The sequence below is a fragment of the Oryx dammah genome, unplaced genomic scaffold (assembly GCF_014754425.2).
Source record: "Oryx dammah isolate SB20612 unplaced genomic scaffold, SCBI_Odam_1.1 HiC_scaffold_10, whole genome shotgun sequence".
Classification (NCBI taxonomy): Eukaryota; Metazoa; Chordata; class Mammalia; order Artiodactyla; family Bovidae; genus Oryx; species Oryx dammah.
In genome coordinates, this window is record NW_024070194.1 from 5,441,012 (window position 1) to 5,455,167 (window position 14,156).

Below are 14,156 nucleotides of genomic sequence, written 5' to 3' on the forward strand. Positions count from 1 at the left end.
GTGTCAAGTGAAAAGGCAAAGGGAAATAGGAAATCTCCACTTGGACTGCAGAGGGGTGAGTGGGTGAGGCCAGGCGCCCAGCCAGGTGAGCCGGCCGGTGCCAGGAACGAACGAGAGGCTGAGATTCGGTTGCAGAAGATAACTTTGTTTCTGAGAAGACCCGGTGCCTGGAGAGACTCCGGGTTAGGACTCCTGGGTAATGCCTTTAGCTCGCTGACTTTGGGGAGCCCCCAAAGGAGGCTGACGCAGGTGGAAGGATGGGAAACTGACTCAAGGACTCTCACATTGGGGCAGGGACAGAGCGGGGGTGGGTAAGACTGCCTGAGCGGCAGAGAAGGGGCATCCTTTGAAGGTGCAGAAGTTTTAAAGTCCGCTGTGGCCCTCTTTTCTACTGCTACCTTTGTTACCTATGCTTTTGGCATTAAATCCAAGAAATTGTTGCCAAATCCAGCGTCATGAAACTTCCATTTTCTTCTAGGAACTGTGTTTTAGTTTCAGACTAAAACTAAATTTGGATCTTTAATCCATTTTCGGTTTTGTGTATGCTGTAAGGGAAGGGTCTAGCTTCATTCGTCTGCATTTGGACGTCCAGTCTTCCCGGTACCCGTTTGTGGAGACGGTCCTTCCCCCATTGAGTGGTCTTGGCATCCTTGTGGAAGATCTTCAGACTGCGTGCGTAAGGGCTTCGCTCTGGCCTCTCTGTTCGGTTGGTCTCTGTGTCTGTCTCTACGCCAGTGCCACACTGTTTTGATTACTGTAGCTCTGTATGTATTGTGTTTTGAAATCAGGAAGTGTAAGCCCTCCAGAGTTTCTGTTGTTCTTCAAGATCATTTTGGCTAATCGGGGTCCCTTGAGATCCCATTTAAATTTTAGGAACTTTTTCCCCCATCTGTGCAAAAATGCCATTGGGGTTTTGATAGGGATTACATTGAATTAGCAGATTGTTTTGGATAGTATGGACACTTTTAATGATAGTCTTCCAACTTGTGAACACAGGATGTCCTTAATTTGTGTCTTCTTTCATTTCTTTCAGCAATGTTTTGTACTTTTTGGTGTACACGTTCTTCACTGCCTTGGTTAGATTTACTCCTAAATATTTTATTCTTTTTGATGCTATTGTAAGTGGAACTGTGTTTGTAATCTCCTCTTCAGATTGCTCATTATTTGGGTATAAAATAATGAACCATAGAGAATAATGTGTTGATTTTGTATCCTGCAGCTAATTCTTATATTAGTTCTAACAGGTGTGTGTGTGTGTGTGTGTGTGTGTGTGTAAAATTTTTAGGGTTTTCTACATGTAAGATCATGTCATCTGAGAACGGATATAATTTTACTTCTTTCCAATTTGAATGCCTTTTATTTTTTTCCTGCCAAACTGCTCTGGCTAAGATTATCAACACAATGTTCAATAGAAGAGGGAAGAGAGGGCATCCTGGCCTCTTCTCGAGGAAAAACTTTCAGTCTTTCACCCCTGAGCATGAAGTTAGCTGTGGCATACGTGTTTTGGTGTATGGCTTGTATTATGTTGAGATAGTTTCCTTTCATTCCTAGTTTTGTTTTGTTTTTTTTTACCATGAAGGTGTGTTGAATTTTGCCGCATACTTCTTATGCATTAACTGCAATGACCATGTGGTCTTGTCCTTCATCCTATGTGCTCTATCACCTGGTAGCTGACTTTTTTTTTTTTTCTTTTCAGTAGTTGACTTTTGAGGCTGGCTCATTTGTGGGTTGGGTTTTTTGTTTTGTTAAGAACACTTCATAGATGTTGTCTTTTTTTGTCAGGAGGCACATGGCGTCGAGTTCTGTCCCTTTGGGATATGAATAGCCTTTAAGGCTGTTACTCAGTACTTAGACCCGTTATTTAACTGGAGACTGCAAAATGGAGATATTCCAATTGTAGTCTTAATCGTTTGGCAACTGGAATACTTCTATAAAAAAGAAACTTTTCTGTGAATCCCTACCCGGGACAAAACTGTATAAAACTGAATACATGGGCACGCACACACAGGAGAGCATGTAAAGCTGATGTAATCGGAGCAAGGTCCATGCATTTTACCAGTTGTGCCAAAGTCAGTCTCCCGGTTGTGATATCCCTCTATAGCTGTGCAAGATGTTACCTCTGAGAGAAACTGGCTGCAGGGTACATGGAACCTTTCTGTACTGTTTTTGCAACTTCCTATAAATCTAGGACTTAAAAAAAAGAAACTTCCCTCATCAACTATTTTGCTACTAGTGATATAAAGAAAAGCAGGATAGATGTTTACTTCTTTCCCTTTGCTTTTACTTAGAATAATGAGCTGATGCCTTAGACTCCCCTAACGGTGAATGTGATTCTTTTTAAACTTGTTTTGTTTGGGGGTATCGCCGATTAACCATGCTGTGATAGTTTTGCTTCAGAACACTGAAGGGAGTCAGCTGAACATATAACATGTATTCACTCTCCTCTAAATCCAGTGACTGATTTTTAAAAAGTATTACTCTGAACTCACTGATTTCAGTATATCTTAAGTATTTCAACTCACTCCATTATTAATGTTATTGACTTTCAAGTCCCATCTTTGTTCAGTGGGAACCTCCTCAGGCTGGCTCCCGAGTCCTTTTGACCTAACCCTGAAATCCCACTTGCTTCCTCACCATCTGTTATAATGGGGGCTCCAGGTTCACCTTATACATTTCCTGCCCAGGTCCTGGAACTGAAGGTTTCTCCAGAGAGCCCTGGGTCCTCTCCCTGTGAGATGACGTAAAACCCAACCCAAACAGCATCAGAACATGTACTGTCTCCCGCCGCGAGCTCCGCAGGGAGGTCAGTTCCAGGACCGGTTAATCCCCTCGTCGGACAGAGGCGTTAAGGACCAGGCCCCGGCTTCCTGCTCAGCAGGTTGGCAAGGCCGTGCCTCGAGTTAGAGTTGCCGCCGCAGGTCTGAGCATCCGCAGGGATGGGAGACAAAGGCCAGACAATGGGAAGAGGGCGCTTCCCTGCTGTGAATGACTGTTTTCAAGTGTGAGGAAACAGCTGGAAATTCCCTCAGATGTTGCTTTCCTCTCCTGCCAGGACTGGGTCAGAGGCCTGTTGCTCAGCCTTCTCAGGTGAGACAGCGGAACGACCAGGAACGGCTTTACCTCCACTCGGCTCCTCTGGGTGTCCTGTGCTGGTCACGGGGCCTTCAGCTCTGTGTGTGACCCTCCCCTGCAGCTTTCCGGCCTCTCAAGGAAAACCCTTCTTCCCTTGCTTGCTCCCCTTCACCTTGTTCAGTTCAGTCACTCAGTTGTGTCCAGCTCTTTGCGACCCCATGGACTCCAGCAGGCAAGGCCTGCCTGTCCATAACCAACTCCCAGAGTGCTCAAACTCATGTCCATCGAGTCGGTGACACCATCCAACCATCTCATCCTCTGTCGTCCCCTTCTCCTCCCGCCTTCAGTCTTTCCCAGCATCAGGGTCTTTTCCAGTGAGTCAGCTCTTCGCATCAGGTGGCCAAAGTATTGGAGTTTCAGCTTCAGCATCAGTCCTCCCAGTGAATATTCAGGACTGATTTCCTTTAGGATTGCATAGTTGGATCTCCTTGCAGTCCAAGGGACTCTCAAGAGTCCTCCCCAACACCACAGTTCAAAAGCATCCCCGTCACCCCGAGTGCTGTTTCTGGACAATGAGAAGGTTGACATGTGGATGACAACACCCGGCTTCCCTGGGTGCCACTCTGGTTCCCCTCACCGACTCTGGGGCTCTGTTCCAGGCTGACTGGGCTCAGCCAACTCCACTTCCCAGCCTCCGCCCAGCCACCGGGGCCTGGAAGAGCCTGCTTCCTATCTGCCAGAGTTCCCACCGCTCCTGGGCCCACTGGCATCACCATCCCGCAGTTTCACTAGGCGGGAGAACCCCTTCTCTGAGCCCAGTCTCTGTCACAGGGGGACGGGAGCTGAGGGCCATGGGCGCTCCGCCCAGCCCCGCTCCCAACCTAGTTCCCCGCTGACACTGGCAGGCGTTGATCGGCCACACGGTCGGCGGTTCAGGAACCGGAAGGGGCCAGCATGTGATAGATGCTTTCCCGCAGCCTCCTCTGGGGCCAGGGGCGGGAGAGGTGGGGTAGCAGCGGGAGGCACTGCAGGGTCGAGGGGGCCCGAGAGGTCCAGTCCTGGCCTCCCGCCGGAAGGCTGGTCCTGGGGTCAGCACAGGTTCTCTCGCCTGGTTTTGTTTATCTCACATGTGTTTTCTGTTTGCGCCTGTGACCAAAGGCTTCCCAGATGGCTCAGTGGTAAAGAATCTGCCTGCCAGTGCAGGAGACTCAGGAAACACAGGTTCCATCCCTAGGGTGGGAAGATTCCCTGGAGGAGGAGATGGCCACCCACTAGTCTTCTTGCCTGGAACATCCCATGGACGGAGGGGCCTGACGGGCTACAGTCTATCGCGTCGCTGAGTCAGCACACACGCACAGCCTGTCACCATAAGCAGCTTAGGACGCCTTTTGGAAGTATGAGAGGGTAAAAGCAAAGTGAGCCTCAAGACTTCCCACTGAGCAAACGTTGCTTCCACCATCCACCCAAGTCTTGCAGCCGTGTGGGCTCAGAGCCTGGTTTCAGCCAGGCAAAGGCCCACCAGGGGCTGGCCTGCAACCCCGGGGGGCCCCAGTGAGGATGTGTCCCTTGCATCCATGCAAAAGCACTCATGGGCTGGCTGGAGGCTGGGCGCGGCCTGAGCCCTTCCCACATAGAGACTCTACTCTTAGGCTACTCAAGATGGTTGCTCTCTTGCTCTGGGTACATCTCCTGTTCAACCAGCCCCTGTTTCCCTCACATGACTGTCCAGTTCTCTTAGTTACAGGGCTTAATCAGATCCTGGTAACTGAGCCCACCTGACATCAATCCCTCCCCCCCAACCTATAAAAGCCGCCTCCTCCCTGGGGTACTGAAGGCCGCTGCTGTATTCTGCCCACCAGCTGCTGTATACCTGGTGGGTTATCGATCCACCTTGTGTATCGACCCCTTGTGTAAGATCCCTCCATCTGCCAAACCATTACACCTTCCCTGGTGGCTCAGACGGTAAAGAATCCGCCTGCAGTGTGGGAGACCCGGGTTTGATCCCTGGGTTGAGAAGATCTTCTGGAGAAGGGATGGGCAACCCACTCCAGTGTTCTTGCCTGGAGAATCCCATGGACAGAGGAGCCTGGTGGGCTACAGGCCATGGGATCACAAAGAATCGGACACGACTGAGCGACCCACATACACAGCAAACCATCGGTGTCTCTGCTGCTGCCTCTGGGCGATGGTCTCAAGGCTCGTGGGCCTGTGGGGTGCAGCCCCACAGAGACAGAGGCAGGAACTGGGCCCCCAGAGCCCTCGCTCCTGCCCATCACCCCTCCACGTTCTGCACCCACCTCTGGCCTAGAGAGCCGAGCCACGTTGGCAGAACTGGGCCTAGGGACGCACGACCCCTGCCTCTGCAAAGCCATGGAACACAAACACAGACAGTGGTTCAGATTCAGCAGCTTTTGTCTTTATTTCTAAAGAAGCATCCAGTGATTTCTGTTTTCCATCCACTTCTGAACTCTTCAAGAGCCCAGTGAGACGAGGCAGTGGCTCTGGCACAGCAGCCGCAGGCCCCTCCACCTCTGATCCCCCCTCCCCAACCCGCAGCCCCACCAAGAGCAGCAAATCATTCCTTAGAGACCAGGACCGGGAGTGCCTGGGGGAGGACAGAGGAACAGGCTGGCCTCCCCACGGTCCTAGCGAAACAGAGTGCTTTAAAAATCCTTCATTTTTACAAAGAAAACCACTCAAAAAAATACAAGATTCTGATTAACCTTGAACACACCAAGTTTTGCAGGAGCTGTACTGGAGAAAACGTTCTACATTCCCAGGTGGCGCAGTGGCAAAGAATCTGCCTGGCAAATGTAGGAGACTCAGGAGATGCAGGTTCGATCCATGGGTGGGGAAGATCCCCTGGAGGAGGAAATGGCACTCCAGTATTCTTGCCTGGGAAATTCTACAGACAGAGGAACCCTGGAGGCTACAGTCCATGGGGTGGCAAAGAATTGGACATGGCTGAGCACACACACACGTTCACACACACAGCCACACACCTCGAGGAGGCCCAGCGAGTAAGACGCCTTCTCAGCTCCACAGAGCAGGGCTGGGCCCGGAGAAGTGGCTCTCACATGTGGCTAGCCAGCTCCTTGGAAGGGCCCCCAGTGCCGGCAGGCAGCCTTTCCCTTCCGACCACCAAGCTGCACGCTCCCCGTCAGCCCCGCGGACTCAGGGGCCCGTGGCTGTGCTCCAAACACTCAGCCTTCTCCCCTGGAAGCCGGGGCGCTCCCGCAGAGCAGCTGGGAGAAGTCCTGCTCCCGGGTAGGAAGCGCCACGCGTTCTGTTTCCCGCTGGGATTAGGGACCATGTCATCTGGGGTGAGCATCGGTGACGTGGGGTGGGCTGGGGCCATTAAAAAGTCTGCCTTCGCCTGTCACACAGGGCAAGACGGTGGAAGTCCCTGCAGGTCTGGCTCCACTTGTGAGAGAGACGGCGGGAGTCTGAGCGGCAGCGAGCTGCCTGCTCCTCCTCAGCCTTCATTCTGACTGCGGTGTTTCCATTTAACACATATTGTCTGGGGCTTTGGAGACCAGGCTCCCGGTACAACAGCTTCTTAATGATCCTGGCTGCTCCATCAGGAACCTTTCAGATTTGGTTTCCTACCCACCACCCAGCAGGAGACACACATGTCTGCGTCCCGGAGCCAGTGAACGGGGAAGCCGAGAAGGTGCTCTTTTTGGCATTTAAAGGCTAACTGACGGCCAGTCACTGCTGAGAGTCCTCCTCACACCAGACTCGGGGACCAGCTCCAAGGCCAGACCCACCCTCAGCCAGGCCTGCGCCTCACACCGCCCTCAGCCCTCCCCACCCTGGCTCTTCTCAACAAAGCAGAACGATCCTGATTGTGGCCTACCCGCTTTGGGCTCTGCCAAATGTGTGGGCCCCTGGGGGCGTGTGGACCTGAGACCCCACGAGGCCACCTCTGACGCGGGCTGCAAGGAGAAGCCGCCTCACTCAACGATTTTTCCACTTGCCACTGCACACAAAGGAGTCTGCAGGCAAATGAGGCCGACCTGAGGGGGGGCCAGTGCAGGGGCTACCAGGGCCCCGCCAGCACCCTAGTCTGAAGAGGTGGCTTGCCTGGGGGTGGGGGGCCCTTTGGCCGGCCCCTGGGCCGAGAGTCTGAGCCCCAGATGACGGGACTGGGCCACCTTCTGCCTGGCCTTGCACCAGCCCAGCCCAAACTTGACCTCTGGGGGCCCAGGAAAAGCCAGCTTCTTCCCCTGTAAGGCCTCACACCCCAAACCTCCAAGTACGGTTATTCCCAGGGGTCCTACAACCACAGGGCTGCTCAAGGGGCCTTCGGGTGTGCGCTTACTGCTATAGGACTCCTCAAGACAGCATGTCTTCAGAGTTCACTGGCTGACTACCTTCCCCAGAGGCACTGACTGACTGCAGCCTTCACCTCTCTCTAAAGTCATTACCTTCTCTGTGTCCTATAGATCGCCTGTCCCATGGCCTGGACCTGAAAGGAAGTACGTGGGAAGTTATAGTTACACTGGGCTTTAAAAAATCTTCTAGGCATTTACTGCCCCCAACAATAGAACTATTAGGAACGGGAAAGACAAAGTCGCTCAGTTGTGTCTCACTCTTTGCGACCCCATGGACTATACTATACATACAGTCCATGGAATTCTCCGGGCCAGAATACTGGAGTGGGTAGCCTGTTCCTTTCTCCAACAGATCTTCCCAACCCAGGGATCAAACCCAGGTCTCTCCCATTGCAGGTGGATTCGTTACCAGCTGAGCCACCAGGGAAGCCCCAGGAACGGTAAAGGTAGACAGCAGTTTTTGATTCTCAGGCAATGACAGCTGAAAGAAGTCCACCAGAAAAACCTCTCCACGGGCTCTGGCCTATGCAAAGGTCAACGGGCAGCAGCTGAGGAACACGGGTTCCCTGCATCCTGGCGGGCTGCTCTCCCACACTGCAAAACCTCGACTCGGCCAGCAGAGGGCAGCAGCGGCTCACGGAAGGCCCAGGCTGGTGCCGTCCAGACCAGGAAAGGTTCCTGGCAAGCACCTCCACACAGCCAAGCCCCAGACACCTTCCACCAAGCCCCTCACGTGCTTCTCTACTTAATGTCCCTCTCAGGTCTCAGCTAAAAGTGGGAGGCCAGGTGAGACTCGGTGACAAGGGCACAATGAACTGAGAAGAACCTGTTTCCATTATCTATGAACTCAAAGCCAAAAAATATTCTTTTCTGGCAGGCTATTGAATTTACAATGTAACTTACACCTCAAGATCTGACTGAATTTCAAGGCGGGTGGGGGGAGCAAGTTACTGATGAACTAAAGAACCAGAGGACAATCCGGTCTCTGAGCCCTGCTGCCCTCCCCCAACCCCACGAATGGACAAAGGTCTCCTCCGCTTGATCTTCTAGTTTTCCATTAAAAAGAAATCGGAAATGATGGAGACCGGAATCAAGCCGGGCATTAATCTTCCAGTGGGGAGATTAGGTGAAGTAAAATAATCCTATTTGGCTCAAATTATGAGGTTAACGTGGGACGTGACAAAAGGAAATAATCATCTTTTAGCAATCAAATACAGATTTACTTTTCATGCACAAAAAGGAAGCCACGGGCTGCCTGCCTGGCTTCACACCTACACTTTGGGGAAAGGGGAGGGGTGAAGGCAGGGGTCCGGCCTTGCACGCAGGGCACATGAGTCCTGGAAAGTCCTGAGGTCCGTCCCTCCTCACACCCTGAGCCACCCTGCCTGGGGCAGAAAAGACGGAGACAGCTCTGTTGCCAGCCCAAGATCCACGCCGGCCCATCGGGTCCCCAGCAGAGCCAGGGATGTGCTCGCGATGAATTACACCACCCCAGGGGGTGCCGAGTCCCGAGGCTCCAGCTGGGACCCTGAGCCACATACAGAAACTGCCGTTGGCCTGGGGATGCACAGAGCAAGCAGGTAGAGATGTGTTCAAGGGCCGGTGAGGCGAGTGGACGCGGGCAAGTCAGCAACTACAGTCACCTGGTCATGATGGGCAGCTCACCCCTTGAGATGGCCCAGGGGCTGGACCACGGTTCTGTGTGCGTGAGAGCGAGCGAGCGAGCGAGCACGTGGAAGGGCTCTGTGAGTAATTCCGGGAGAGGAGCGGATGTACCCGGCTCCAGGCTACGGGAATCCCGGGAGGGCGTGCAGGGAGGACCCAAGATGGCAGAGAACAGGGGGCAGGAAAGAAGAGATGCTGATGAGCTGACGGCGCAGCGGATGAACCGCGGGCGGAGCCCAGGGAAAGGGGCCTGGGCAAACAAGGGCCACTGAGTGAGGAATCAGGTCAGGGAGGTACTGCTAGGCTCTCACTGCTCCGTCAAAGAGCATGAGTTTAAACTGAATTCAGACAGCAGCTGCTTGCTGGCCCGCATAAACCCCGCGCCTCCATGTTTCCCCTCCAGAGGGCGCTCTGACCCCGCAGAGAGGCTCACTCACCCCGCAACCAGGGCTGCAGCTTCCAGCAGGGCCGCAGGGTCTGTGCCCGCGCGGCTCCAGTGTAAACATTCACAGCATTCCCGAGAAGGCGGGGAGACGCCTGCCGCCCGGGGAGACAGCCTGTGAGGTGCCAGTCGGAGGTAAAACAAAAAAGGCCTCTTGGTTTCTCTTTTTCACGGAGCGGGAGCAACATCACGAAGGGGTGGGCGAGGGTCCAAGGGTTCCGAGCCTGCCTCTTGGATGAGAACTGCTGCTGAGGAAGCCAGCGGCACCGTGATGAGGAGCAGGCAAGTGGTGGGCGGCTTGCGGCCCGGTGGGTCCCAACGCCCACCCGGCAGGGAAAGGCTCTGTGATGAAGGCAGCGGCCAGGGATGGCGGCGACTGCGCACCGCGCTCTCAGGCACCTCACCGGACAGACGGCTGCTCCCTGGCTCCGGAAGCAGCAGCAAAGATCTACCTGCACGCGGCCCCTCCGGTCTGCGGTCAGGCCCAGTAAGGAGCGGGGAGAGTGCGCTGCAGGGCAGCCGGCCGGCCCCCAGGGTCTGCTGAGTCCTGGGCTGGGACGACCCCGGCCCGGGTGTCACCCTCCTCCTGTCCCCTCTCAAGAGTGGAGAGCTGCCCGTGCGCGCGCCTGGAGGCCTTGCGAGGGTCGGTCCCGGGCGTCCTGGGCGTCGCTCGGTCACAGCAGCTCCTGCTCATCGTCCTCCGAGCCCGAGGGGCCCTGGCGCACCTCTTCATACCACTTGTTGGTCAGCGTTTTCATCTGGATGCGCCCGTGGTGGAGGTCCTGGGGCGGAAGACGGGGCAAGCCCTTGTCAGTGGGTCAGGGTCAGGCTCAGGGGCAAGGCAGGGAGGGACAGCTGCTTTGTGCCTTGTGGGAGGAGACAGCAGGCAGGGTGCACGGGCAACTTCAAAGTGTTAACTAAGGGCAGGCTGAGATTTTTCTTTGTGGGCAGGAGGTAACGGGTCTGTCTCAGAACAGGAGGCGGCGGCAGGATGGCGCGATGTTAAAAAAAAAAAAAAAAAAAACCTGGCCTCCGCAATCAGACACACCTGGGCTCTGCTCTCAGCTCTGACCCGCACTGGCTGTGTGACCCCAGGACAGGGACTCCACCTCTCTGGGCCTCAGCCTCCATGGCTATCAGGTGAGACAGCTCACTGCGTCTGCCGCGTGGGCAGGTGGGGCAGCCCACCACCCACGCACCTCGCTCCCGGAAATGACGCCATCATGGAGAACGCCTGGCTCCCACTGAGAGCTCACGTGCTGAAGGCACCCTGACGCTGCAGGAGGAAAGCGGGGCTCAGCACCAGAGCAGAGCTGCCGCTGGGGCAACCCCAGCCCCGGCCTGCACAGGCGGGTGACCGTTTCAGCAGAGCAGGCCCAAGCTGGCCCAGACGGGCATCACTCCCGGTCACCCAGAGGCCAGTGGTGGCCGGAGGGATGGATGGAGCGAGAGCCCTGAGCCTCGGGCCACGGCAGGGCCGAGATTCCTCAGCCAGGTTCGGAAGCTGATCAATATACCAAGTCCACCATCCAGGGAAACCTATGTGTCAACAAGCCTATTATTAAACTAGCACTAAGTAAGGCAGCAGAAGAGAGACAGCAGACGCCCAGCCCCACAAGCGTATCCAGCCCTCAAGCCTGGAAAGGAGAGAAAACTGAGTGGGAGGACACCCCCAACCCACCCAGCCTTCCTGCCCACCCTGCTCCGGTCCCTGGCCTGCGTCTCACCTCCTGGGTCAGCCGCCGTGTGAAGAAAGGGTTCAGGTACTTGGCGTCCAGCCACAGGAAACCTTTGAGGTCCTGCCGTCTGATGTAGTGGGCCTCGTACTCCTCTTCCGTGAGCTCCGACAAGTGCTCCGACTCGACGGTGTTGCCCTGTGGGGGGAGCGGAGGCAGCCCAGGAGGCGTCAGCTGACCCTGCTGGGAAGCCCGCACACCACCCAGCCTAGCTCGCAGGCCTGCGCCCCGGGCCCCTGGGTCTCCAACCCTAACTGCAGCAGCCATGGGCCTCCTGGGAGCCCGAAGGGCGGCAGGAAGGTGTGCAGGAACACGGTAGACACCCGGGGAAGTCAGATGATGACTAAGTCAGCAGCTCGGGGCTGGGCCTCAGCCTGTAAGTTCTCTGGCTGCTTGCCATGTGCAGTCAGGACAGGGAGCCGTTCTGGGCTGTCTCTGTACCAGTGAACTGAACAAGGAGGTGGCTTTTGTTGCTTTTTGCCTGCAGTGGCCCACCGTGGGGAGTTTGCTGGTCAAGTGGAGAGAGGACAAAAGGAACAATCCTGATGGGACCTGGAGAGGGAGGCGCAGAAGGACCACCGACCCTCTACAGGGGCCACCAAAGGCAGTTTTGCACCCTTGCCCCCAAGCACAGTGCCCCCCAGGCATAGGAGGTGGGGGAGAGGGAAGGCGCAGCGCTTCTCACACTGGGGCCACCGCCAGAATCGCCTGGAACTTCGGGAGCCTAGAACACAGCGCCCACTAGGCCCTCCTGCAGCTCCTGACTCAGCAGGGCTAGGACGGGACCCAAGAGTTTGCATTTCTAATGAGCTCCCGCTGATGCGGCTGGTCCAGGAACCCCCACCTTGAAGACTTGCGGCAAGTGTGGTTAAGAGCCTGTGGGACCTCAGCTGTGCTCTGGTCTCTGTGTGCCTCAGTGCTCTCATCTGCAAAGTGGGGATCACGAATGGTGACCACCTGCTTCCTGCAGGTTATCGGGGAGACTCAAGGCAGTCCAAGCAAAGCATAGGCACCGCAGGAAACAAGCCCCGCGCGACAGCTGCTTCCCCTCCGAGCACACATCCTGGTTCTATTTGAGCTGGGCTTGGCCAAATGCAGCTGCAGTTCCTGGCAATGGGTTAGAAATGCAAATTCTTTGGGCCCCCGCCCCAGACCCGCAAGACCCTGGAGCCCTCCACCAATTATGACCCCCACTGAAAGGTCTGAGAACCTACACGTAGGCTTCGGTTAAGAGCAGACAAGACAGTGGCGGAGGGGGTGGGGGCGAAGGGCTGCTGAGAGCGTGGGGCACTCACGAGCCCGAGGTCACCCGAAGGTGCTGCCGGGCACAACCCTGGCTGTAGAGGCTCTGGGCAGAGCCTGGAGGCCAAGGTCCCCCCAGACTGGACTGGGCTTTGCTAAGTGACAAGTGGCACATCGTTTCCCCATCTTCTGGCTGCGGACTTCTGTGCCTTCCACGACTAAGTCAAGTTACTGACGGCCTGGGATAAGGGAACTAGAAAATGCTGCGTTTCTGGAAATGTGTGTGCAGAGCAGAGGGCGGTGCAGGAAGGCCCGACTCCCCCCAAACCCCGCACCAGGGCTCTGCACTCAGGCTGAGGGAAACACAAGCAGGAAAGACACCACCTCAGTGACTCCAGGCACAGGGGCTTGGAGGAGGCAGGGGTGAGCAGGGGTCTGGGGGCCTTGGGCTCATTGCAACTTGCCCTGAGCACCCCCAGCCCCAAATCAGGACCTCTCCTGTTCTGGGCAGAGTGCCTGCTCATTTGATCCTCCCAACCACTGTGAGAGCCTTTCTCCTCTCACGCCCCAACAGGAGGCGCTATAAATGCCGGGGAGTGAGGTGATTTTGTCATTTGGTGACCTTGAAACCACCCTCCAGTCCTGGCCGAGGGGGTGGGGTGGTTACTGGCAGGGGTGGAAGAGGGGCGCTACTGGGAGGCCCTGAGAGGGGGGTCACATACGGTTGCAACCTACACATCACCACTTACGGGGTTTCCACGAGGCTGGCAGACAACCCACCCCAAAGAGCCAGGTTTCAGACCCTGAGTCCAACCTCCTCCTTGGCTTGGGAAGCTGATGTGTACACAGCTCGAGTGTGCGTGCACCATGCGCGCCTGTACACCCTGAGAGCGGGTGTCGCCCCCGCGTTCCCACCCTCGCCGTCGCCACCTGGCCCGCCCGGCGCTGACCATCTTTTCGGTCTTGCTGAGGTTGACGTCCTTGCGGCCCCGGCGGCGCGCCTTGGCGCCCTCGATGTCCACGAGGCGGATGAGCGGCATGGTGCTGCCGCCCAGCAGCAGGATGGTGAAGAGCACGATGACGATGGTGGTGGTGCCGATGAGCTGCCGCTTCTCCATGGGCTCCAGGTCCAGGTGGAGGCTCAGGGCGTAGGGGATGGCGCCCCGCAGGCCTGGGCGACAGGGAGGGGACAAACGGGGGCAGGGGGGCGCCATGATTCTCGGGGGCTCTGGGTCCAGCCCGGCACCGCGGCCGCTCGGACACTCTCCTATACCCACCGGAGCGCGCAGCCTCAGCCCGTGTGGCGTGGGGCGGCGAGGAGAGGGGGCACAAACACGGGGCCTGGGAGACGCTCCCCTCCACCCCCGCTTCACAGGGCGGGCGGCGGGGCCCAGGTGCATCGTGGTGGGGATTCATCCCGCCTGGCGCGCACACTGGTACAGACGAGCCCTCCCTGCGGTGGGGGGGCTGGGGGGGGACACTGTGCTCCGCGTGCGCAACCTCATCGGAGCCCCACAGGAAGCCCTCAGAGCTGGTCCTGTCACGCTCATGGCACACAGAAGAGGGCCCGGCGCTGCGAAGGAGATGTCCTCCCACGGCCCGTGCTCCACGGGCAACAGCCCAGGATGCCATCCGTCCAGCGCCCGCTGGGCCCGAGGATGC

General features: G+C 56.5%; 1 protein-coding gene across 1 annotated transcript in view; it reads right to left on the bottom strand.

Annotated features, from left to right (window-relative positions):
- Positions 1 to 5,466: 5,466 nt before the first annotated feature.
- The window catches only part of SLC9A8 (solute carrier family 9 member A8), a 74,921-nt gene continuing 66,231 nt past the window's right edge, over positions 5,467 to 14,156 (bottom strand). Inside the window, exons 14-16 of the mRNA XM_040248171.1 lie at positions 13,445 to 13,665; positions 11,244 to 11,390; positions 5,467 to 10,298 (exon numbers count right to left, since the gene is read on the bottom strand). Coding sequence (XP_040104105.1) covers positions 10,191 to 10,298; positions 11,244 to 11,390; positions 13,445 to 13,665 — 476 coding nt within the window. The 3' untranslated portion in view covers positions 5,467 to 10,190. The remainder of the gene's footprint in view (positions 10,299 to 11,243; positions 11,391 to 13,444; positions 13,666 to 14,156) is intronic.